A 25,902-nucleotide genomic window follows, 5' to 3' on the forward strand; every position below is an offset into this window, starting at 1 on the left:
AAAAAAAAAAAAAAAAGAATAGAATACTAGGTGTTTAACGGTAGTCAATATCTGTCTGGGGAAGGGGAGGCACACCTCATCAACAAGGGTACCTGCACAATGAATATTTGTATACCCAACCCTTAATTAACCCACAGCTTTAAAATAAATAAATAAATATATATGTATATATATATAATTTAAAAAAAAGAATACAGGTGATTCACACTGTTAGAGTCCAGGTATGGTGAGGGTGGGTGGATGGAGAGGGAGAGACGCAGCAGAGAGGGGTACAGCACCGCCGGAGCTGGCATGCCGGAGGTGCCGCACTGGCAACCCAGAGATCCAAGTAAATGCAAAGAATTGCAACACACAGAGAGGTGAGAGAAGATAAGAGTTATTTAAGAAAAGTTCACCCCCCACAGACAGGGAGCGGGCCTACACTCTAGGTGAGTGTGGCGCTGTAGACTCCCAAAGCCCTGGCTTAAATCCTTTTCCTTGGAGATGTTGCAATCAGGTAGATGTGACTGCCATGACTTCCGTATCGAACACCTGTGGATGTCTTAGAGAACCTGTGTTAATGTCCGCCCACATTATCATAGCCTCTAGAGAAGGGCGTGACAAGGACTCTAATGCTCCTGCACCTTACCAAACGGCATTCCTTAGAGCTCATGGAGGGTGCACTTCCCCTCATCTCCTAGGCATTCCCAGTGGGCAGCTTCAGGGGATCTTTGTAGATAGTGCCCAATTTACTGGAAGATCGAATCCCCACCTGCTCCCCCTCTGAGTAGTCATAACATTTGTAATTACAAGTTTCATGACTTTTACAATCCTTGCCCAATGCGTGATGTCTTAGGCCTTGTAAATTTCCTTTACTCTAGGCAAGCTTGATTGCCGCTATGAGATACCTCTGATACCTGGCACCAGGAAGTCTGTTTCTGAAAAGACAAAGTCAGTAAAGTGAATTTTACCTAAAGTGTGCATTTTCTCCAAAAGCATAGCTTCTACTTTCTCATCATTGTGTCAGGTTTTCAGAACAAGATGAAAAATGGCTTCCCACTCTCAGTCTGTCTTTTCACACACCTGTAATCCCAGCACTGTGGAAGGCAGAGGTGAGAGGATTACCTGAGCTCAGGGTTTCGAGACCAGCCTGAGCAATGTGACAAGACCTCGCTCCTACAATAAAACAAAAAAAAATTAGCTGGGTATGGTGGCACATGCTTGTGGTTCCAACTACTTGGAAGACCGAGGCAGAAGGATCGCCTGAACCCAGCAGGTCAAGGCTGCGGTGGCCATGAGTGCACCACTGCACTCCAACCTGGGTAACAGAGTGAGAGTTCGATTAAAAAAAAAAAAGGATTATAAGGACCTTCTAAATAATGAAAGTTACTGTCTAACTAGATTTGAGTTTTTCTTAGAACATCATGTCTGTGTTTGGGGTAATCCTCTATTGTTTCTGTGATTCACCACACTTGTAGTTCCACATTCCAGCTTGCAAAGTAGTCAGGTCTGACATGCCTAGTCAATCAGGTGAAGGTCATATACCCATAAGAAGGATATCTGAATGCCTAAATTAGACCTGCCTGCAAGAAACTCATCTGTCTATGTCTAAGTTATGCTAGCTATCCTGCCTCAACATCCTCCCTTAGAGATTTTTTGACCCCATGATCTTATGGGGTGATGTGGAAGAAAGGTCTGTGTTTTGTAATTTCTTCAAAGCCAACAAGGGACCTAGGTCTACCTAGCCAGGGATGGAAAATCTCTCCCTATCTTATCAAATCTAAAGTGTCCAGGTTAGTCTCAATGGTAGCATGGATCACTGGCACAGGTTGGAATCCTTGTAAGATCATTACGTGGGTATGAAATTGCTTGATCCTGGAGGAAACAAATGCAGCCAGACATTTAAAGAGACATAGACTGAAAATCAGTAGAATTATAATCATTATAATAGGTCTAAGAAAAAGGAAAGACCCAAGCAAAAGAGGACATGAAGTTTGTAACAGTGTCCCAGTATTTGCAGTAGAGGCTCCTTGTGTGAAACCATGGAGTCTCTTAGCCTTGTTATAAATTTTCTTTAAATCTTTTCCAGCTTGTTCGGTAACATATGTGAGTGAAGCAGACTTTTTTTTCTATATTTCATAGCTTTAAGGGATACAAATTGTTTTGGGTTACATGGTTGCATTGTATATTGGCGAAGTCTGAATTTTAAGTGTACCCACCACCCCACCTTTGCACATTTCACCTGTTAGGTGAGTTTTCGTCCCTCCACCCCTTTACACCCTCCCACTTCTGAGTCTCCAGTGTCCATTATATCATTCTCCATGCCTTTGCAGATTCTTAGTTTAGCTCCCAAATATAAGCGAGAGCATGCAGTATTTAATTTTCTGTTCCTGAGTTAGTTCACTTAGGATGATGTTTTCCAATTCTATCCAAGTTGCTGCAAAAGAAATGCACCCCTAAAGTGTGCATTTCTCCAAAAGCATAGCTTCTACTTTCTCATCATTGTGTCAGGTTTTCAGAACAAGATGAAAAATTCATTTCATTCTTTTTGATGGCTGAATACTATTCCATAGTGTATATATGCCACATTTTTATTACCCTCTGATTGACTGATGGGCATTTAGGCTGATTCCACATCTTTGCAATTGTAAATTGTGCTGAGCAGGCTTTATTAATAACTGCACAAGCCCTTCCTTGTGCAGCAAGTAAGTTATCTAAAGACAATTAGTTATCCATTACTACATTAGCAAGAGAATCAATAGATTTGGACAAAACTTTGAAAGCATCAGCAGTAGACTGAGAAACAAGATTCAAAATTGCAGTAATATTATTTAAGGTAGCCTTGTGGTGTGCAAATCTTCCAAATGGTGCTAGAAATCCAACTGTAGCTTCAATTCCTGCCAGTATTAATCCAAGCATTTGCTTAGGTCTGGGTTGGGTGATGTTATAAATCATTACATGTAGCCTTTCATAACTGAGGGTTCCCAGCGTGCGTTAACCCAACATCTGAATATTATCTATACCAGGAATAGCCCACGCCTTGCCAGGCCTTGGGTAACCACCGTTTGGTTTGGCATAATATGGCCAGAGATTTTCTTTTAGATTATGTAGGAATAATAGCCCTATGGGAGAACATACCCTCTTGGAAATTTCTTTATCCAAGATGATGCTTAAAGTAGGTCCCCATGTGGATTCCCCATGGCAAAGGGGAGACAGAAACCTCCCTCGAAAGAGAGCATTGATTTTTCTTTTGTAAGAGGCTGTGTTTTTCTTCCTGATTTGCCAGGAAATAGTCTACTGTCCTACCCAAGGAATGCATTTTCCTCGACTACTCCCATCCTGGCCTGGATACCAGCGTGTTAAATTGTGATGGCAAGTAGAGAAATAAAGTGAAGCTGGATATATTGACAATCCAGGTGGTGACTGATTACTTTTTTGTACAAGGGCTACAAGGTCTGTGGTTAACTAGCACAATTTAAATGATAAACTCCCATCTAGTGGCTTCATTATAAGTAACAGTGAGATTATAGGGGGGAAAAGGCTGAGTAGGTAAAGAAACTTCAAAGGAAATTAATGTTTCCATTTGATCAGGGATTCCATGAATAACAGTAAAATTAATGAGAGACTGGGTGGCCTGGACAAGTCCCTTTTCCAGTTTTCTAGGAGGTTCATGGCCTAGCCAGCAGTCCTCCAGCCACTCATTTGTGGTAATGGTCTGGAACAAATTGAGAATAATTATTTTGTTCCCATTTCCTGTTTTCAAAGAATGGAGGCAAAACATACACAAAGGTAATGCAACAGAAAAGAATATACATTGCTGAATACAGGCTCTTGATGTCATTAATCATCTTGGTTTGGTCCCCACCTAAGGAAGAGTTTCAGGTCTTCCATCAGCTCACAGGAGTAGGAGGGTGTTAACTGTGTTAGGTTGTTTGGCCTGTGGAGACTCAGGAGGCATAAGTTTAGATGTGTGTACCAACTACTGATTCCCCGTAGTTCTGCAGCAGTAAGTGTGCTAAGAAGAATCAGATATGGCCCTTTCCACTTCAGTTGGAGCTGGTCCTGTGGAGACCCTTCTCTCCAGGTTTTAAGTAAAACTAAATCTCTAGCCTGAACTGGTGGTGTAAAAGGAGTTTTGTGTGGAACTGGGAGAATTTGGTTAGCATACTCTTGAATAGCTTTCTGTATGTGTTCCAAATTAATAACATTTTGGATTATTTCCAAGGATTTCCTGTCCTGTGAGAGATCAGAGCCCAAGAAGGAACATCCATACATTTCAAAAGGACTTAAGTGGAGTGAATTTTTAGGTGAGATTCTAGCCCTGAGTAAAACTATAGGCAACAGCTTTACCCACAATTCTGATGAGTCCTGGCTAGAATTTTGCACCAATGAGTTACTATCTAACTAGATTTGGACTTTTCTTAGAACATCATGTCTGTGTTTTGGGTAATTCCCCATTGTTTCTGTGATTTACTGCACTGGTAGTTCCACATGCCAACCCACAGGTGGTCAGGTCTGATATGCTTGGTCAGTAGAGTGATGGTCGTGTACTGATAAGAGAGATGTCTGAATGCCTAGATTAGACCTGCCTGCAAGAAACTTATTTATCTAGGTCTAAGCTACGCTAGCTACCCTGCCTCAGTTGCAGATCACAAGTTCTGCTACTCATTGTTTGCAAGCCAAAATGAACAAGCATAAGATGTAGTGCAATGAAAGTAACTTTATTCCAAAAGTCAGCAGATGGGGAAATGGCCAGGTTCATGCTTCATAGAAACTATTTCAAAATCTTGGGCAGACGATGAGGGATTTTATAGGGAGATGATGGAATGAGGAGTAATTAGGGGTGCTCTAGGACATAGGGCTACATATCTTGCTTCAATGATCTTCCTGAATTGCTGTCCACCTGGAGAGTCGTTGGTCATCATCTCAATTGTAGTCAGATTGTAGATCAGTCTTCCAGAGGTGACTTCTGAATCTTGCTATGGGTCTCCAGGTACCGGTGATTGATTGATTGATTGATTGATTGATTGACTGATTTCAAGTCTCACTCTGCTGCCCAGGGTAGAATGCAGTGGAACATTCATGGCCACCGCAGACTTGACCTGCTGGACTCAGGTGATCCTTCTGCCTCAGCCCTCCAAGAAGCTAGAACTACAGGCATGCACCATCACACCCGGCTAATTTATTTATTTATTTATTGTAGAGACAAGGTCTTGCCAAGTTGCTCAGGCTGGTCTTGAACCTACGGACTCAGGCAATCCTCTTGCTGTCTCTGCCTCCCAAAGTGCTGGGATTACAGGTGTGAGCCACCGCGCCCAGCTGGGCACCAGTGATTTCTGAACAATGAGTCTCCTGGTGCAGTTTGTTCCAAGACAAGCCTCTGAAATTTCTCAAGCAAGTGCACAATTAAAGCAATGAGTATATGCTTAGTTATAATCATAGGACCATTGTTATGGAGGGAGCCCAACAAGGAAAAGAAAGGGAAAACAAAAAACCATTTAAAGTGTTCCTACAAGCTGTACCATGAAGTTAGCAACAAGAACATAAATAGTTTTTGGAAACTGAGATTCACTGTTACATTATGACCTTATTGAATTTCAACCACCTCCTTAAAGGCCCTGTCTCCAAATTCAGTCCCATTGGGGGTTAGGGCTTCAATGTATACATTTTGAGGGAACAAAATTCAGTCCATAATAGCCAAAGAGATACAGTTTCTAGGAGCAGGACTTATCCATATGAGGAGGGGGAAATCTCATGGGTTTCCCTCCCCAAACTGATGTGAATCTCCCCCCTCTCAGGATTAAGACCTTCAGGGTGCCGGGGCTCGGTGGCTCAGCCTGTAATCCCGCGCCTTTGGGAGGCTGAGGTGAGTGGATTGCCTGAGCCCGCGGGTTCAAGACCCGCCTGGGCAGGCGAGAACTCATCTCTACAATAAATCAAAAAATTAGCCAGGCGTGGTAGCGCGTGCCTGTAATTCTGGCTACTCGGAAAGCTGAGTCAGAAGGATCGCCGGAGCCCAGCAGGTCGGGGCTGCGGTGACCAGGAGCGGCCACTGCACTCCAGTCTGGGCCACAGAGTGAGACTCCAACTCAAAAAAAAAAAAGACCTTCAGGGTGTAGTATAAAAGACTATCAGGATGGCTAAAAGTAGAAAGAGAGCTTTCATGGTGATAGTAGTTTTCAAACTGGGAAGAGATTGTCTCTGGTGTGCAGTGGAGGCACTATCTCTTCAAAGAGGGGAAGAACAGATTGGGTTTTATGCCTCACAAGATTTGTGTCACCTAACAGAATCATACATATTCAGCAAGTTTGGGGGGAAGTTATACTTATTAGTGTAAGGAACTTGCACAGTGAGTAAATATATATATGTAATATCTGTTTTATGTTCACTTTGGGTCAGAGTTTGAGCATTAAAATGAGGTTGAAGCCGGGCTCGGTGGCTCAGCCTGTAATCCCACGCCTTTGGGAGGCTGAGGTGAGTGGATTGCCTGAGCCTGCGGGTTCGAGACCCGTCTGGGCAGCGAGATCTCATCTCTACAATAAATCAAAAAATCAGCCAGGCGCGGTAGTGCATACCTATAATTCCGGCTACTTGGAAGGCTGAGGCGGAAGGATCACCAGAGCCCAGCAGGTCAAGGCTGCGGTGGTCGGGAGCGACCACTACACTCCAGTCTGGGTGACAGAGTGAGACTCCAACTCAAAAAAAAAAAATGAGGTTGAATTTGGCTCCTTACATCAAAACTATATAGGCCACAAAGATAGTTTGTGTGCAGTCTCTTTAAGCTAGCTGAAACTGATTTAAGGTCTCCAGTTGCTTATCAGGGGAAAATGTTTGTAAGGACAGTCCCTGTCCAGAATTGTAGTGATCTGGATTTTAAATGAAAGTTAGGAAGGAAAGAGGGGCGCACCTCATCAACAAGGGTACCTGCATAATCAACATTTGTATACCTAACCCTGAATTGTACCCCACATCTTTATAATTTAAAAAAGGGGGAAAAAACAAAAGTTAGGAGGGGGTCTGATAATTTGCCTGATAGTTGTTATCATTAGGGAGTTTAGTAAGAGTGTGTTTTTTCTTATAGCTGTAGGAATTTGGAAAGTTGCCATGGCCACTGATCCCTGAATCCTTGACCCATAGTTAACTTTTTTTTTCTTTAACCCTAGGGTCCGTCTTAGTAGATAAAGAGATGTTTATTCTGGTCTCTGAGATCAAAAGGGGATGAGTGATCCTGATCTAAACCTCCACCTCCAGTAGCAACTGAGAGGGCAACTTTGGTCCTGTGCAGACTGGAAGTGGAAAAGAGAAGGGAAAGATGCTGGACCCAGAGGCTCTGGCCTCAGACCTTCCATTGAGCAGACCGATACCTGGGACTCTCAAACCTTAACTTTGGTTTGAGGTGTTATGGGTGGTGGTGCACTATAGAACCTATCTGATGCAGAGCATACCTATTTTTAAAGGTCAGTGACCAGAAAGAAGTGAAAGGTGACTTGGTATACAAGAAAATAAAACAAACAGACAGAATTGCTCCTTTTGCCTGTGTGCCCAGGAGAGTTATGACGTTTTTCTTTAAAGCCCATCAATTTTACTGGGATATATCTTGGTGTTAGTCATTCTGGGTTGATATTCTCAGGTACACAGTATATTCTTTCCAAAACATTTTTAATTTTAGGTAGATTCAAATCTTGCTTTTTCATTTAAGAGAAGATTTATTCAATTATAGTGTTTAAAATGTGTTCTGTTCCCTTGTTTGGGTTTTCCTGATGTTGAATCTTCATCTATCTTTAACATAACTCATTTTCTTTTAACTTCTTTCTTCATATAGTTTTTGTTGTTGTTGTTGAGTTGTAGTCTCATTCTGTCACCCAGGCTAGAATACAGCGGCATGAGAATGCAGTAGCATGCTCACAGCCACTGCAGCTTCGACCTGCTGGGCTCAGGTGATTCTTCCACTTCAGACTTCCAAGTAGCTGGAACTACAGGCATGCACCACCATACCCATCTAATTTTTTAATTTACTGTACAGACGAGGTCTCACCATATTCCCCAGGCTTCTCTTGAACCTGTGGACTCAGGTAATTCTCTCACCTCTGCCTCCCAAAATGCTGGGATTACGGGTGTGAGTCGCTGTGCCCAGCTGGTTTTTATTTTTAAATTTTTCCTCCTTTTCATTTTTTTCTTGCCATTATCATTGTGTTTTTTTTATTGTGATTATTTTAATTATTCTCCAATTTTAATATGGTTTTTCCTTTAGCTTCCAGTTTTTTACAGAATTCTGTCACCTTCTCTCTGGGTTTTTCTAATTTTTATTTACATTGCTGTTTTGTAACCTGTATCTTTTCTTAAACACCTATTTGCTAGTTTCTAAATACTAGATTACAACTTTGAACAGTTCTGTATAAATAACTTCTTGGGCCGGGCTCGGTGGCTCAGCCTGTAATCCCAACACTTTGGGAGGCCAAGGCGAGAGGATTGCCTGAGCCCACGAGTTCGAGACCCGCCCGGGCAACTTGGCGAGACCTCATCTCTACAATAAATCAAAAACTAGCCGGGCATGGTAGTGCGCACCTGTAGTTCCAGCTACTTGGAAGGCTGAGGCGGAAGGATCACCGGAGTCCAGCAGGTCGAGGCTGCGGTGGCTGGGAGCGGCCACTGCACTCCAGTCTGGGCAACAGAGTGAGACTCCAACTCAAATAAGTAAATACATAAATAAATAAATAAATAACGTCTTGGAATGTTTTCACTGTTTGAGAGGAGGTTACCCACTCTTTGTTCTTTTTCTTGTAATAACACTGTATGAGGTTTGACCTAGAAAATTTTTTTACACTGTTCATTTTTATTTAGTTAGTTTTCTTGAAGCTTTAATGAGGCATGGCTCAGGATAACTTTTCTAACTTAACAAACCTTCCTCTTCCATTGTTTTTGTGAAGCCTTAAAAATATAGGGGGAGCCAGGCTCAGTGGCTTAGCCTATAATCCCAGCGCTTTGGGAGGCTGAGGTGAGTGGATTGCCTGAGTCTGCTGGTTCTAGACCCACCTGGGCAACTTGGCGAGACCTCATCTCTACAATAAAATAAAAAATTAGCCAGGCATGGTAGTCCATGCCTGTAGTTCCAGCTACTTGGAAGACTGAGGTGGAAGGATCGCCGGAGCCCAGGAGGACGAGGCTGCAGTGGCCGGGAACATGCCACTGCACTCCAGTCTGGGTGACAGAGTGAGACTCCAACTCAAAAAAAAAAAAAAGTATAGGGTGGCTTGCTTCCCAAGAGTTCCTGGCTCTAATCCCTTCTCCACTTTTTTATCTAGCCCTTCCTTTTTCTTTCTCTATTTTCCCCTGCCTTCTCAATTTCAATTCCATTCCCAGAAGATTCTTCTTAAGGTTAGGTTCTATCCTCTTAGGGAGCTTGACAGGTCAATTTCAAGAGTTCAAGAGGCCCAGGCTGCTTCAGCCCATCTGCAAAGTTACCAAGAACTATATTGCACTCACCCATTATTAGACTGACCAAAGTTCCTGCTGTTCTCAGATTGATCGACTATGCTTTTCTTTCCTTTTCTTTTTGCAGTCAGAATGCACTCAACATTTTTTTGTTTACCATCTTATATGGGTGTGATTCATTTTGCCCCTAAAAAATTACAATAATAACATTAAAGATCATTGATTACAGATCACCACAACAGATATAATTATGAAAATGTTTGGAATACTGTGATAATAACCAAAATGTGGCAGAGACATGAAGTAAGCAAATGCCATTGGAAAATGGCACCAGTAGACTTGCTTGATGCCGTATTGTCACGACTATGCTTTTCACTGAGTACCTATTGCCTATTTTAATATCCTCCTGTTCTCAGGTTCTTTGGATACCCCATTGTTTCTGTGTGTTTTCTCTCATACAGACACTAATTCCATCGGATCTTGTGGCTGTTAGGAGTTTGTTCCCATCCACCTGTATTTTAAGATTTGAGGGGACACCGTGTCGCCTAGTCTTATTATCTAGGGGTTTTAGATTTGTTATTTAATTACATAGTCTAATTTTACATGATAATTCAAGGAGATTAAAAAATTATGTTGTGGTTATCATGATCTTCCCAGAACTCCAAGTTATTATTTTTAATATGAAAATACATTCACTGGCTGGGCTCAGTGGCTCAGCCTGTAATCCCAGCATTTTGGGAGGCTGAGGCGAGTGGATTGCCTGAGCCTGCAGGTTCAAAATCAGCCCAGGCAACTTGGTGAGACCTCGTCTCTACAATAAATAAAAAATTAACATGGTTGTGCATGCCCGTAGTTCCGGCTACTTGGAAGGCTGAGGCAGAAGGATTGCCTGAGCCCAGCAGGTCAATGCTGGAGTGGCCGTGAGTGTGCCACTGCACTCCAGCCTGGGTGACAGTGAGACTCCAACTTAAAAGAAAAAAAAAAGAAAGAAAATACGGTCACCATGAAAACCATCTTTTTCTCTTAAGATAAAGGTCTAAATGGCTTTCCAGTCCAAATGACTTTCCCTGACTTACCTCCCCACCCACACACCAGTCTTTCTTTCCCCTTTTCTCTTAGCTGCCACTGCACTGGCCTCTGTTTGTTCTGGTGAAATGCCTTCTCTCACACACTCCCATCTCTTGAATAATTTCAGATCTGAGATTGAATGTTACATCCTTATTTCTATTACACATTTTATGTACTTATCCTTCGTAACTCTTTTTGCCTTTGTAATGATTAACTAGATATGTAATTATTTATGTCTACCTCAAGCTTTTTGTGGACAGAGTATATGTGTTTTTTTTATTCTTTGTTGCCTCTTCAGGTTTTGGCACAGTGATTCACACATAGTCGGTGCTCAAAAAATGAAAACTGTCAGAAAGACAAAGGAGAAAACTATTAACTGAATAACCACAATGGCCCTGGAACTCTCTATGTATTTTTTTATTTATGGCTCATAGTCTATTAGTGAAGTAGACATCATTATTCCAGTTTTTGCATAAAATAGCTGAGGCCCAGAAAGTTTAAGACAGCTTGTTAGCAATAGAGACAGAATTAGGACCTAGTATCTGTCTGGCTCTGAGTCTCTCTCTGGTGCCTCATTCCTGATGACCTAAGCTTATCTTTAACCCACTCTGGATAAGTGAAGCCGGATGTTACCTTAGATGTTCTCAACAGTTGATTGGAAGTCCCAATGTACCTCCTGACCTGGACCAAATGAGTTTAGGATACAGGAAAGACAAAGATGCTGGGGGCTCCTCTGTAGGATGAAAGAACTGGGGAATAGAGTCAGAGGGGGGAAAAATTCCTTCCATGAAGCCTTCACTGGGTCACTAGTCTGTGAAAAGGATACAAAAGATGCCCAAGATAGATTCTGCCCCTAAGGAGAATTGCAGTTTCCTTAGGATACAGGCTTTGCAAGAATAAACACGATCATGAGCAACATCAGGCAGGAATAATGTAATCAAATAAGATGTATTAGGTACAGATAGAAATATCCCTCAGAGTTGGAGAGGCAGTGGAATTTTGTGCAAAGACAGGTATTAAGCTGAGCATTAGACAAGCATATAAAAAAGGGCAGTGGTGAATGTGGGACAGTGATGGCTCTCCAGGTGAGAAGAACTGCATGAGCAGGTATGGAGATGAGAAACCAAGCCAAGGGTCAATGTGAGAGAGTGAGAGAGCCAGGACCACCCATTGGGTGATCAGTTTTTTTGTTGTTGTTGTTGTTTTTGAGTTGGAGTCTCACTCTGTCACCCAGACTGGAGTACAGTAGCCACTCCCGGCCACTGCAGCCTCGACCTGCTGGGCTCCGGTGATCCTTCTGCCTCAGCTTTCCAAGTAGCTGGAACTACAGGCGTGCGCTACGATGCCCAGCTAATTTTTGATTTTATTGTAGAGATGAGGTCTCGCCAAGTTGCCCAGGCGTGTCTCGAACCCGCGGGCTCAGGCAATCCACTCGCCTCAGCCTCCCAAAGTGCTGGGATTACAGGTTGAGCCACCGAGCCCGGCTGGGTGATCAGTTTTAGTTGCAGAGAACTGTTCTATGGTGGTCAGATTCAGTTATGCAAATCAAGATTCTCCCAAAATTGGAGCCAAAATCAAGTGCCTGATACCTACCAGGTTCTGGAATAGTAGATTTACATACATTATCTTTTCTGACTCTCACAACAAGGACTGTCATCACCATTTTACACATGAAGAAACAAGGAGCTAGAGAGGTTTTCTAACTTTTCCTAAGTTACAAAGACAGCAAGTAATTGAGCTGGGGCTTAAACCCAGAGAGGTGATTCCAAATGCCACACTCTTAACCACACTCCTAACCTCTACTGTCAGTTCTCTTCTGTGATTTGAGCTTCCTGTCTTTGATGCTCTTGAGATGAGCTACCATGGTGACTCCCGCCTAGTTCATAACTTTTATAGAACGCAAAGCACTGCCTCATGTGTTAACTTAATTCATTTGCTCCACAAAGAAAGTTTGCTATTTTTATCAATACTAATAGCAGCAATTATTATAGTAATCAGTCACACAGCAGTTATAATGTGAGGGGACATGCTGACTGCTCAGGCATATTGATGCCTTAGCCAGGATCATACAGCAAGTTATACAGACCCCAGGACATCCTCAGTGGCAGAGGAGAGGGCACCAGGGATGTGGCGATAGATGATTATGGAGGTGCGAGGATGGTAACCAAGCAAGTAATATTGATAACAAAAGTAACCCAGGCTTTCCTGTTTGCTCAGGTAGAGATTGTGATGTCCCTGCTTGGGATGTTTTGTCCCCCTCTGTTTGAAACCATTGCTGCCCTGGAGAATTACCACCCACGCATTGGACTGAAGTGGCAGCTGGGACGCATCTTTGCACTCTTCCTGGGGAACCTCTACACATTTCTCTTGGCCCTGATGGATGACGTCCACCTCAAGGTAAGAGCCACAGCTCTCTTCTCCACTATACCTAGTGTCTATGATATTTCCTTTTTAAATATAATAACTTCATATAATAACACATAATTCACATTAATTAAATACATGTGGGAAGTTCAGAAAAGTAAAATGAAAAAATAATCCCCCGAGTCTATAACAACCATTGTTAATGCTTTGCTGCAGTCCTTTACTTAGGTTGTCTTTTTTCATATACATGTCATCTGTTGTATTTAATTTTTTTTTTTCTTTTTTGAGTTGGAGTCTTACTCTGTTGCCCAGGCTGGAGTGTAGTGGCACTCTCACTGCCATCCCAGTGTCGACCTGCTGGGCTCCGGTGATCCTTCTGCCTCAGCCTTCCAAGTACCTGGAACTACAGGCACGTGCTACCATGCCCAGCTATTTTCTTTCTTTTTTTTTTATTGTGACGATGAGGTTTCCCAGGCTAGCCTCAAACCTGTGGCTGAGGCAATCCACTCACCTTGGCCTCCCAAAGTGCTGGGATTATAGGCTGAGCCACCGAGCCCGGCCACGGTACCCTTAATATTTTATCTGTAGCCTTTTCCATGTTGTTTCACAGCTGCCATGAATGATTAACAGTCAAGTGATTGTCCACTAGGGTGATATGTCATTGTTGGCAACCATTTATCAATGTCCACCAGTTGTGGAACACACAGTATGTCAGGCTGTGGAGTACTGCAGAGAGCATGACCCAGTCCTGTTCCAAGCATGTTCACAATCCGGACTGGGAGACCGACTTAGTCATTACAGCGTGAGACAGGATGTCCTTCAATGGGAGCAAGCCTAGGATAGTGTGGCAGTGCGTAGGAGGGGCTCCAGATCTCACCTTGGAGAATCTTAGCAGACATTGGAAAAAGCAGAGGGAGCAGCTGGTGTCAACAGAGAACTGCAGGATGGTTGAGCAATGGCATGGAGAGGAAGAAGTGGAAAAATTAGACTAATTAGACTGTGGGTGGGGGAGGGATGGCCCGATGATAACACCTCTCTTCCTCACTCCTCCCACTCTCCTCATTACTGAGCAGCAGGAACTTTTTTCTGAGGCTGACAGAAAGCTGTCCTAGCCTCACAAGTGACTGGATCTGACCCTTACCTCCCTACTACCCGCACCTCTGACTTCCCTTCTACCCAGGAGACTTTTCTACCCTTCTGAGCCTTACATTTCCTCCACAGGCAAAATTCTCTTTTGCCCATCTCTCTCCTTTCTCCCCATGTTTGACTTGACTTATCTTTCCCAAGATTTTGACCCAGATGTCACTGCCTCTAGGAAGTCTTTTGTGGCCTCCATTATCTGATGTGGATGTTCCTCTGCCCCAGAGAGAATTTATCACAACTCATATAACTCTGTTCTGATGTGTTCATCTTTGTCATTTACCAGACTATGATCTTTCTGAGGGAAGCCCATCTCTCTTGGTCATTCCTATATCACCACTGCCTTATATGCCTTATACACACAAACAGACCCCAAATAAATTATTCTCAAAAGAAGAATGAATGTCTGGCTGGTTGACTGGCTGGATAGATGGATGAAAATATGGATGGGCAGATGGATGGACAGAGAGGTGGACGGACAGAGAGATGGACGGACAGACAGATGGATGAACAGATAGATGGATAGATGGATGCTAACTTAGAAGAGAAGATAGCTTCATGGGAAAGGCTAGATGGTAGGGTTGTAGCATATGCTAGCTTTCATTGTTCCTGTGGAAACAGTTGGACTATTCCTGTCTGGCTCCTTCCAACCTCATATTTTCATTTTCTGTTCTAGCTTTCTAATGAAGAGAAAATAAAGAACATCACTCACTGGACTCTGTTTAACTATTACAACTCCTCAGGCTGGAACGAGAGTGTCCCCCGGCCACCCCTGCATCCTGCAGATGTGCCCCGGGGTTCTTGCTGGGAGACAGCCGTGGGCATTGTGAGTAGTTATACTCTCTGAAAAGGTGATCCCTAATCTCAGTTCTTTGTTATTCTTGCTTGATGTTTCCATTTGAGGAATAACCCTAAACCCATCAGCTGTTTATTTAGCAAACATTTCTTAATCATCTTAGCGGGTACAAAATGAATAAAGCAGAACCTGTGCCCACCTGTGAACTTCAAATCTTTTTGGTATCTTAAAGGGTGTGAGGGTATCTGGTAGATATTTTCAATTTTTAAAAAAGATTGGTAAATTAGATAAACTTTACCAAAGCAGAGAAAGCATTCTTATTTTGCTTGTGGTCCTTCTGCTATTTGCTTCTGTACAAAACCAGCCCAATTTTATCTATATACAAAAAAAAAATCTGACCAGTAAGAGGTGAAGAAAGCCAGCTGTTGTCTCCAGTGGCTGATGGTCACATTTAGTCTTTTTTTTTTTTTTTTAGTTGTAAAGATGAGGTCTTGCCATATTATTCTGGCTGGTCTCGAACCCCTGAGCTCAGACATTCCTCTCGCCTCTGCCTCCCAAACTGCTGGGATTACAGGCTTGAGTCACCACACCTGGCATCGCATTTAGTCTTAGTGGGGGCAACTGGCACTTCAGAGCAGGTAGGGGAAGGAAGGGGTGAACCTTCAGGTCCCAGTAATTTTTAAATAATGACTACAATATAGTGGGCACAGCTAACATTGTGGGCAATTTTCAGTGCTTCCCAATAACCCTGCAAGTCTGATCACATTATCAACTTCAAGAGGTTCAGAGGTTATTCCAAAGCCATGCAATTAGTAATTTGTGAACTGGGACCTAAATTAAGCATTTTCCAGGGCCTAGGATCCTTTCTCTTCACCACCATTCTGCCGCGAAGAATCAGGGGGTCACAGATGAAGTCAGGCAGATAGGGAAAAGTTTGCGAGTCTGCAGGAAGGTTGGGAGAAGTGGGGAAGGTCCCTGACCATCCCCTTTTCCTGTGTTCCTCCTCGCAGGAATTCATGAGGCTGACGGTGTCTGACATGCTGGTAACATACATCACCATCCTGCTGGGGGACTTCCTACGGGCTTGTTTTGTGCGGTTCATGAACTACTGCTGGTGCTGGGACCTGGAGGCTGGATTTGTAGGTCACCAATCCATGGACATTCTGCACAAAGGCATTTCAGTCATCTTCTGTGATACTATAGTCAGATGCATTTCATTTCTTTAGATGCTTAACGCCAATCTCTGCTCTATGGAGTGCTAAAGTATTTAATCTGTATTTCCTTTAGGGGTTCTATTTGTTTTCATAGAGGAAGCTGCTTTTTTCTCAATGTAATGAACAATGTGCTGGGCTCGGTGGCTCAGCCTGTAATCCCGCACCTTTGGGAGGCTGAGGTGAGTGGATTGCCTGAGCCCGCGGGTTCGAGACCCGCCTGGGCAGGTGAGACCTCATCTCTACAATAAAATCAAAAAATTAGCCGGGTATGGTAGCGCGCGCCTGTAATTCTGCCTACTCGGAAGGCTGAGGCAGAAGGATCGCCGGAGCCCAGCAGGTCAAGGCTGCGGTGGCCGGGAGCGGCCACTGCACTCCAGTCTGGGCGACCAAGTGAGACTCCAACTCAAAAAAAAAAAAAAAATGAACAATGTGACTTTCTAATCTAGGAGATGGGGGCATTTGGCCTTGGGGGAAAAAGCAGACCATGCACTTCAGTACTGAGCAGAGGGTTGGTGGAGAAATGCACCTGAACAGTATCAACTCTCATCAGGGAGGCTGAAATCCTGGAGTGGAGGCGAATGCTCCAGAAAGTCCTGGAACACGCCAAGAACACAATAACCGTTGGTCCTGTCTTCTGGATTTTGCTTTGAGAACCTCTTTTGACTAGTATTCTCTTCTAGCCCTCTTCCCCACCTGTAAGCTGCTCATTCTAAACGTGTGTCATTTCCTCTCTGTAGTGGCCGCCTGTGATCTGGCAGAATCCCTGGCCCACACATTTGTCCCACACATGTCTCTTCCATAACACTTCACTGGCATGCCTTATAATCACTGGTGTGTGTGCATGGAACCTCCCTTGACCTTAGCTCCTGGTGAGGCTCCATATCATGTTGACCTATGTAACCCTCATCCTGGCCTGCAGCAGGGTACTGGCACAGGTAAGGGCCCCAGGACAGGTTTCTGTCACATTTTTTTTTCTGTTTTGTTTTTGTTTTTGTTTTTGTTTTTGAGTTGGAGTTGCACTCTGTCACCCAGACTGGATCCTTCCGTCTCAGCCTTCCAAGTAGCTGAAACTACAGGCACGCGCTACCATGCCCGGCAAAATTTTGATTTATTGTAGAGATAAGGTCTCATCAAGTTATCCAGGCAGGTCTCAAACCCGTGGGCTCAGGCAATCTATCATTTTTTTTTTCTTTCAGTCACCAGTCTCATATGTATGTATGTATGTATTTATTTTTTTAAATTAGAGTCTCACTCTTGTTGCCCAGGCTGGCCACCACAGCCTCAACCTGCTGGGCTTAGGCGATCCTTCCACCTCAGTCTTCCAAGTAGCTGGAACTACAGGTGCACGCCACCATGCCCAGATAGTTTTTGTGATTTATTGTAGAGAAGAGGTCTCACTAAGTTGCCCAGACTGGTCTCAAACTCCCATGCTCAGGCAATCCTCTCACTTCGGCCTCCCAAAGTGCTGGGATTACAGGCTGAACCACCACACCGACCCAGCCACATATTTTAACAAGCCTAAAACTCTTCAGTAGCAAGGAAAACTTCATAATCTTGACTGAGAACAAGGAAAAAGAACATTGTACTCAAAAAGGATGACATATTTAACAGAAAAACAAAATATTGCGAACATGTCATTGCCCTCAAATTAATTTACGAGCTCAACAAGGTCTCAAAATAATACCAAACTTCATTAAAAAAATAAGTGTGTGGGAATAATCAGGAAAATTCTTATCATTTTTTTTTTTTTTGAGTTGGACTCTCACTCTGTTGCCCATACTGGAGTGCAGTGACACACTCACAGTCACCCCAGCATCGACCTGCTGGGCTCCAGTGACCCTTCTGCCTCAGCCTTCCAGGCAGCCAGAACTACACGTGCTGGGATTACAGGCTGAGCCACCAAGCCCAGCCAGGAAAATTATTTAGAAAGAAGAATGGGCCGTGCATGGTGTCTCATGTCTGTAATACCAGCATTTTGGGAGGTGGAGGCAAGAGGAGTGCCTGAGCCCATGGGATTGAGACCAGCCTGGACAACTTGGCAAGATATTATCTCTACAATAAGTTAAAAAAATTAGCCAGGCATGATGGCACACACTTGTTGTTCCAGCTCCTTGGAAGGCTGAGGTAGAAGGATCGCCTGAGCCCAGCAGGTCGAGGCTGTGGTAGCCATGAGTGTGCCACTGCACTCCAGCCTGGGCAACAGAGTGAGACTCTGATTAAAAGAAGAAGAAGAAGAAGAATGAATGAAAGGGACTAGACCTACCATTATATTAAAACATATGATGAAACAATAATAATTAAAATGATTACTAGAGAATAGACAAATTTTTCAATGGAACAGGATAGAAAGTCCAGAAATAGATACAGTCTGTATGGGAACTTAATTTATGAAAAAGGGAGACTTTCAAACAAGTGGAAAAAAAGGATTATATAAAGATTATATAGGTCGGGCGCAGTGGCTTGTGTCTTTAATCTCAGCACTTTGGGAGACCAAAGAGGGAGGATTGCTTGAGCCTAGGAGTTCAAGACCAGCCTAGGCAACATAGCAAGATCTCGTCTCTACAAAAAGTCAAAAAATTAGCCAGGCGTGGTAGCACACACCTGTAGTCCCAGCTACTCGGGAGGCTGAGGTAAAAAGATTACTTGAGGCCAGGAGTTTGAAGCTGTTGTTGGCCATGATCATGCCACTGCACTCCAGCCTGGATGACAGAGTAAGACCTCAAATTAAAAAAAAGATTATAAATTATATAATAATGATATTAAAATGTGGTGACCTTATCTGTCATTCATTTCACCTAGATGAATTAATTGTAAGTGGATCCAAGTTGTGAGTATCAAAAAAATGAAATCATAAATTTCTAAAAGAAAGCATATATGAACTTAGAATCTTGGAGTGAGAAATATTTTTCCAAGCAGGACACAAAGCCCAGTAGATGGGTTTTAAAAAATATTTTAAAATAATATAATTTTAATTTGTAAGACTCATCCCTCATGTATTTGGCTTAGGCATGTTTCTTCCTTCAATCCACGCTTGCCTGGCCTTCCTTTCTCACTTTAACTTCTCATTTATCCTTCTCTTGTTCTTGTCACCCTTTATCTCTATCTCTGGAAGGCAGTTTGGGAAGCAGGTGTAAGCCTGCTTCACCAGGATCCCCAGATCTTCAGCGCTCACAAGTTTGTGTTTTTTCAAATGTTTGACAAATCACCAAAACTCTGAAAATCAGTAAGCCTGAAAATACGGATCAAGCTCAGCTTTTCCCCTTCCATGAAGTGCTCTCAGATGGGAGGAAGATGGGAGCAAGAAGGGAGAATCAAAATAATGACTTGGTTTCTGTTTTCAAAATGTCTTTTCATTTGACTACTCATATAATTATTTGTGTTTCATTGTTTATTGGATATACTCCTTGATTATAATTTCAAGCTATATTTCTGATTAAAATACTGACAAAATGTTCTTCTAGAGGTCAATTTTTTTCCAAGAACACGCTGTCAGCCTGCAGGCCCTAAAAAGTAGAAACTCTCACCTTTTTTTTTTTAATTGAAAAAAGTTTCAGCTTTGAGAACTTCAAAATTTGTCTTAAAACGTTGAAAATATGTTAAAAAAAAAACAAACAAAAACAGAACCCTGAACCTAAAGTTCCTCTCCAGCTATCAGAACAGGCTCTTTGGGATGGAGTAGCCTTGGCTGGTAGTGGAGTTTGGCTAACATCACCTAACACTCTCTCTTTCTCTCTCTCTCTCTCTCTCCCCATCTCTCTAGCCTTCATATGCTGAGTTTGATATTAGTGGAAATGTGCTGGGTTTGATCTTCAACCAAGGAATGATCTGGTAAGTTACCCATTTCATCTGGGGATCACTTCATTTGGGGAGTCAAAAATCTGGATTCCCAGGCTTTGCCGCTCAACTGTCTGGGAAGAGCCGGACAGACTTTCTTGCCACTCAGCTCCCCTCTTCCACATGAAAGATAGAGGGCAGGAATAGCTGAGAACCAAGATAGTTTCCAGCCTGCTCATGTGCTACTGTAGAAGTAGAGAGAGAGGGAGAAAGGAGGCAGAGAGAGAGAGAAGGAAAGAAAAGTAGGAAGAGGGGAGAGAAGGGGGGAAGAAAGAGAAAAGGAAGGAAGACAAGGGAGGAGAAAAAGAGAAGGAAAGAAAGAAGGAGGGAGGAAGAAAAGAAGAAAGGAGAGAAGGAGGGAGGTAAATGAACTAAGGAATCCCCTCCCATGAAAAGGAAGTTAAAGGAGCCGCATAACTTCCGCTAAAGACTTCCGAGATGCCAAGAGCTCCCTGCAAGCCACTGTCCCTCTTAATTGAAGGACTTCAAATACATTTCTGAGCAGCAATGCTGTTTTACGGAGACCAGGAGAAGCAGACAGGAGACCATGTAAGTTGCTAGATGCCTGGGGGCAAGGCAGTGGCAAAAATCCCAGCCAGAGCTTAAGTCAGTGATACCTGGAGTATCTCCCACTTCTGAGGACCTTCAGACCTGCTGTGGGGAAAAGCAGCTTGGCTTCATGTCCCCCACCCACCAGTCCCATTTCCTTCTATCATCCTTCCCCTGTCTTCCTACTATCAGGCCAACCAGGTGTCCGGTTTCTGCCCTTCCAGGATGGGCTCCTTCTATGCTCCAGGACTGGTGGGCATTAACGTGCTGCGCCTGCTGACCTCCATGTACTTCCAGTGCTGGGCGGTGATGAGCAGCAACGTCCCCCATGAGCGTGTGTTCAAAGCCTCCCGATCCAACAACTTCTACATGGGCCTCCTGCTGCTGGTGCTCTTCCTCAGCCTCCTGCCGGTGGCCTACACCATCATGTCCCTTCCACCCTCCTTTGACTGCGGGCCATTCAGGTGCAGAATCTCAGTTGCATGGGAGTGACTTCTCTCCCGAGGCCGTCTGCTCAGAGGGCCTTGGCCCCAAAATCCAGTTCTGGTTTCACGTCGGTCTGTAAAAGGCCGTGGAGCTTTGGGCAAATCATCCATGCTATCTTCTGAGCTTTCTGCAGGGATGGAAATGTTCTATGTCTGTGCTTCCATTGCAATAGCTACCGGCCATGTAGCTGTTGACCACTTGAAATGAGGAACTGAGAAACTGGATTTCTAACTGTATTGAATGTTAATTAATTTTTAATTGATATGCAATCGCTATACACATTTTAGGGGTACATGTGTTATTTTGATACATGCATACAATGGGTAATGATCAAATCAGGGTAATTGGGAAATCCGTCACTTCAAAATTCATCTTTTCTTTGTGTTAGGAATATTCCAATTCTTTTCTTCTAGCTATTTTTAAACATATGACAAATTATTGTTAATTGTACTCTCCCTACTAATTCCTAGAACTAATTCCTTCTATCTAACTGTATTTTTAAACTTATTAACCAACCTCACTTTATCCTCTCTCCCTCTTCCCCTTCTTCAGCCTCTGGTAACCACCATTCTACTCTCTGATTCCATTAGACCAACTTTTTTATTTATTTATTTATTGAGTTGGAATCTCACTCTGTTGCCCAGGCTGGAGTGCAGTGGCACGCTCACGGCCACCCCAGCATCGACCTGCTGGGTTCCAGCAATCCTTCCTCCTCAGTCTTCTAAATAGCTGGCACTACAGGTGCGCACTATCACATCTGGCTAATTTTTTATTTATTGTAGAGCCAAGGTCTTGCCAAGTTGCCCGGGCTGGTCTGGAACCTGTAGGCTCAGGCAATCCACACACCTTGGCCTCCCAAAGTGCTGGGATTACAGGCTGAGCCACCGAGCCCGGCCTGCCAGCACCCCTTTTCTCAGCTGCTTACCTGTCCCCAGGTAAGAGGTCAGCAAGCGGGCCTGTGCCATGCCTGGTCCTCACCATGTGTCCCACTTTTGACTCATCTGCTTTCCTGAGAGGTCCTGACAACCTACACCCAGCTCTCAGGGGAAGGGACCTGAACACAGAACTCAAAAGGAAGTATGGTTGCCGCCTTCTTCCTGTCATCCCCTGATCAAAACCCACCAACAGCAGGAACATTCATCCCCACAGTTGTCCTCTTACTTGCTTCAGGTCTTTACGCAAAAGTCACCTTCTCAGCTTGCTGGGCGTGACTCACACCTGTAATCCCAGCACTTTGGGAGGCAGAGGCAAGAGAATTACCTGAGCCCACGGGTTCAAGACCAGCTCAGACAACTTGGCGAGACCTTGTCTCTACAATAAATAAAAAAAATTAACTGGAAGTGATGGCGCATGCCTGTAGTTCCTGCTACTTGGAAGGACACCCTGAGCACAGCAGGTGCAGGCTGTGGTGGCTGTGAGCATGCCACTGCTCTCCAGCCTGGGCAACAGAGTAAGACTCTGACTCAAAAATAAAAAATAAAAAAAGTCACCTTCTCAGTGAGGCCTTCCCTGGAGACCCTACACACGTCTCTCTCATACACACACAACCATGCATGCACTTCTTATCGTTGTTTCTGCTTATTGTATCTCTTTATGACCCTCAAGCATGTCATACTTTTTGCTTATTTGTCTTATTTATTGACTCTCTCCCCAACTAGGACATCTGCTCCATGAGGGCATGGTTTATACCTTCTTTCTCATTGCTTTATACCCAGTGTCAAGAAAGGAACATCTGGTTTACAGGCAATGCTCAAACTGACCCATCACCTTACAGATATGCAGTTGTACCAGAAGGGACTCAGAGTTTGGATGATATCAAATGCCTGCAAGAGCCAGGCAGGTCATGCAGATGAGTGAGATGGGCAGCATGGCATATGGCTTCTTTTTTTTTTTTTTTTTTTTTGAGTCAGAGTCTCTATCTCCCGGGCTGGAGTGCAGTGGCACTCTCACAGTCACCACAGCCTCAACCTGCTGGGTTCAGGCGATCCTTCCACCTCAACCTTCCAAGTAGCTGGAACTACAGGCATGCGCTGCCACGCCCAGCTAAGTTTTTGATTTATTGTAGAGATGAGATCTTGCCAACTTGCCTGGGCTGGTCTTGAACCCGTGAGCTCAGACAATCCTCTCACCTTGGCCTCCCAAAGTGCTGGGATTATAGATGTGAGCCATCGCGCCTGGCCAACATATGGCTTTTTAAAAGAGGGGGGGATAGTTTGAGGCTGCAGTGAGCTGTGATTTTTCCTCTTCACCCCAGCTGCACTCCTGCCTGGGCAACAGAGCAAGATACCACCTCTCTAAAAAAAGGGGGGGGCCTAAGGGCTGGTAAACTATACCCCATAGACCAAATCCAGACCTATTTTTGAAAATAAAGTGTTTTTGGAACTCAACCATGCTCATTTACTTACACACAGACTATGACTGCTTTCTGACTATAATAGCAGAATCAAGTAGTTGCAACAGAGACCATCTGGCCCACAAAGCCTAAAATCGTTATCTAACCCCTTTCAGGAAAAAAAAATGTATCAACCCCTTGATTTAGAGAATAGACTCTGGAGCCACCTCTGTCACTTAGCAGTTGGGTGGTCTTTAGCAGATTGCTCAGTCCCCTGCACCTGGGGTTCATTGCCTGTGAGATGGAAATAATGGTAGTTTGTACCTCATAGTGTTGTTATGAGGCCTCAGTGGGTTATTATTTGTAAAACACTTAGAGAAGTGTGCTGGTTCATAGTAGGGCATACACAGGGGGTGCCAAAAAATGTATGCACATGTAAAGCGATGTGATCTATGTAGTGCTTTTTGAAGTTGTACTAAATTGCGGTAGCAATGTTTAGTATGACGTTCGCTCAACCAAGCTTTTGTCATTTTATTTGACTGTCCTGCCTGTCACATGGTGACAATCATTCATTTGATTAACACCATCTTTTGAGCAAACATCATACTTAAAATGTGCTTGCATTTTTTTGGCACCCCCTGTATATGAGTTTGTTAAACTTGAGCCCCGCCCAATCGAGGACAGCTGGCGTTCACCTCTAGCCAACTGTTACCATTAGGAACATGGGCCCAGTATTGCCAGATTTTTCAGATCTTCCCAGAAATGTGAACATTGATTTGAAACCTCTGAATATTTTTATTACAGCAGTTAATGCAAGGGTCTTTTTAATACTATATCAACCCAAGGAAAAGACCTGTGGACATGGATCCACATTGGTTAGCATTTCACCCATGCTTCCTCCCAGACAGAGCCTGCAAGTATGCAAGTATGCATGAATCTGGGTATGCAAAGTCACAGTCTCTTGCTTAAGTCGCAATAAGGTAGTGATGGGAGATGCTTGACCATGTCTCAGTCATTTTAGGTGGCCAGTGAACCAGCAACAAGCTAGACATCTGGAACCAATTCAGAAAAGTCTTTTTTTTTTTAATCAATATTTTTTATTATGGTTTTTTGGGGTACAGTTAAGGGTTAGGTGTACAATTACGTTTCATTCAGGCACCCTGTTGATAAGAGGTGTTTCCCCTTCCCCAGACAGATATTTGCTACTGTTAATCCCATCCCCCCTCTCATAGTTTCCCAGTACCGTCAATCATTTTCTTATGGTATTACATTGGATGTTCAAGGTTCATTATATGAGTGAGAACATGTGATACTCGGATCCTTGTTTCTGTGACAGGTCACTCAGTATTATAGACTCAAGTTCCATCCAGGTTGCTGCAAAATTCATGATGTTGTTCTTTTTTATGGCTGCGTAGTATTCCATCGTGTATATGTACCATATTTTTTTAATCCAGTTCTCTTTTGATGGGCAGCATGGTTGTTTCCAGGTTCTTGCTATTGTGAACAACGCTGCAATAAACATACGTGTGCAGGTATCTTTTTTATAGAGTGATTTGAGTTCTTCAGAGTATATTCCCAGTAGGGGGATGTCTTTTTTTTTAAATCAATGTCTCACTCTGTTGCCCAGGCAGGAATGCAGTGATACACTCACAGCCAACACAGCCTCGACCTGCTGGACTTAGGCTATCCATCCTCCTCAGCCTTCAAGTAGCTAAAACTACAAGTGTGCACCACCACGTCCAGCTAATTTATTTATTGTAGAGATGAGGGCTCACCAAGTTGCCCAGGCTGGTCTCGAACCCATGCACTCAGGCAATCCTCTCGCCTCTGCCTCCCAAAGTGCTGGGATTATAGGCATGAGCCACTGTTCCCGGCTACAGAGAAATCTTTTATGGCATTCGGCATACCAGGAAATACCGATCACTTTTACATGCGTGGTAGCATTCAGCACTCATGTCTATTTCAAATCTCTTATTCACTAGTTCATTCAGTTTTTAGGGAAGAAAAAGAGCAGTTCTAGGCAATATGGAATACAATAGAGCATTAAAGATTCCAGTCCCTCAGTGTAACTCACAGGAGAGAAGCAGCAGATTATATCTGCCACTATATCCTCAGACTCGTTTTAGTCTGTATTTATGGCCCAAATTTATCTAATTTTTTTACTTTTAAGGGAAATAAGGGCTGACTTGAACTTCTTTTCACTTATCTCCCTGGCTTTGTTGAAATTCTACCAACTGGTCTGGCCAGAAGGAAAAAAGGAAGGTAGAAGAAAGGATAATCCAGCCAGGCATGGGGATCACGCCTGTAATCCCAGCATTTGGCAGGCAGAGGAGAGAGGATTGCCTGAGCCCAGGGGTTTAGACCAACCTGGGCAACTTGGAAAGACCATGTCTCTACAATAAATCAAAACATTAGCCAGGCATGGCAGTGCATGCCTGTAGTTCCAGCTACTTGGAAGGCTGAGGTGGAAGGATGACCTGAGCCCAGCAGGTAGAGGCTATGGTGACCATGATTGTACCACTGCATTCCAGCCTGGGTGACAGAGTGAGACTCTGACTCAAAAAAATAACAAGAAAAGATAATTCCCAAAATGATCACATACTTATCAGTGAAGAGGGACAGTGGTGGTAATAAGGGGCTGTTCAATATATTTCGAGTGCCAAGCCGGGCTCGGTGGCTCAGCCTGAAATCCCACACCTTTGGGAGGC

General features: G+C 43.7%; 1 protein-coding gene across 1 annotated transcript in view; it reads left to right on the forward strand.

The window, feature by feature from the left end:
- Positions 1-25,902, forward strand: part of TMC2 (transmembrane channel like 2) — a 134,996-nt gene that overhangs the window by 85,063 nt on the left and 24,031 nt on the right. Inside the window, exons 12-16 of the mRNA XM_021717146.1 lie at positions 12,697-12,876; positions 14,660-14,809; positions 15,790-15,918; positions 19,754-19,821; positions 20,601-20,840. Coding sequence (XP_021572821.1) covers positions 12,697-12,876; positions 14,660-14,809; positions 15,790-15,918; positions 19,754-19,821; positions 20,601-20,840 — 767 coding nt within the window. The remainder of the gene's footprint in view (positions 1-12,696; positions 12,877-14,659; positions 14,810-15,789; positions 15,919-19,753; positions 19,822-20,600; positions 20,841-25,902) is intronic.

This window comes from Carlito syrichta, unplaced genomic scaffold, assembly GCF_000164805.1.
Source record: "Carlito syrichta isolate Samal-C Ts95f unplaced genomic scaffold, Tarsius_syrichta-2.0.1 Scaffold309333, whole genome shotgun sequence".
Classification (NCBI taxonomy): Eukaryota; Metazoa; Chordata; class Mammalia; order Primates; family Tarsiidae; genus Carlito; species Carlito syrichta.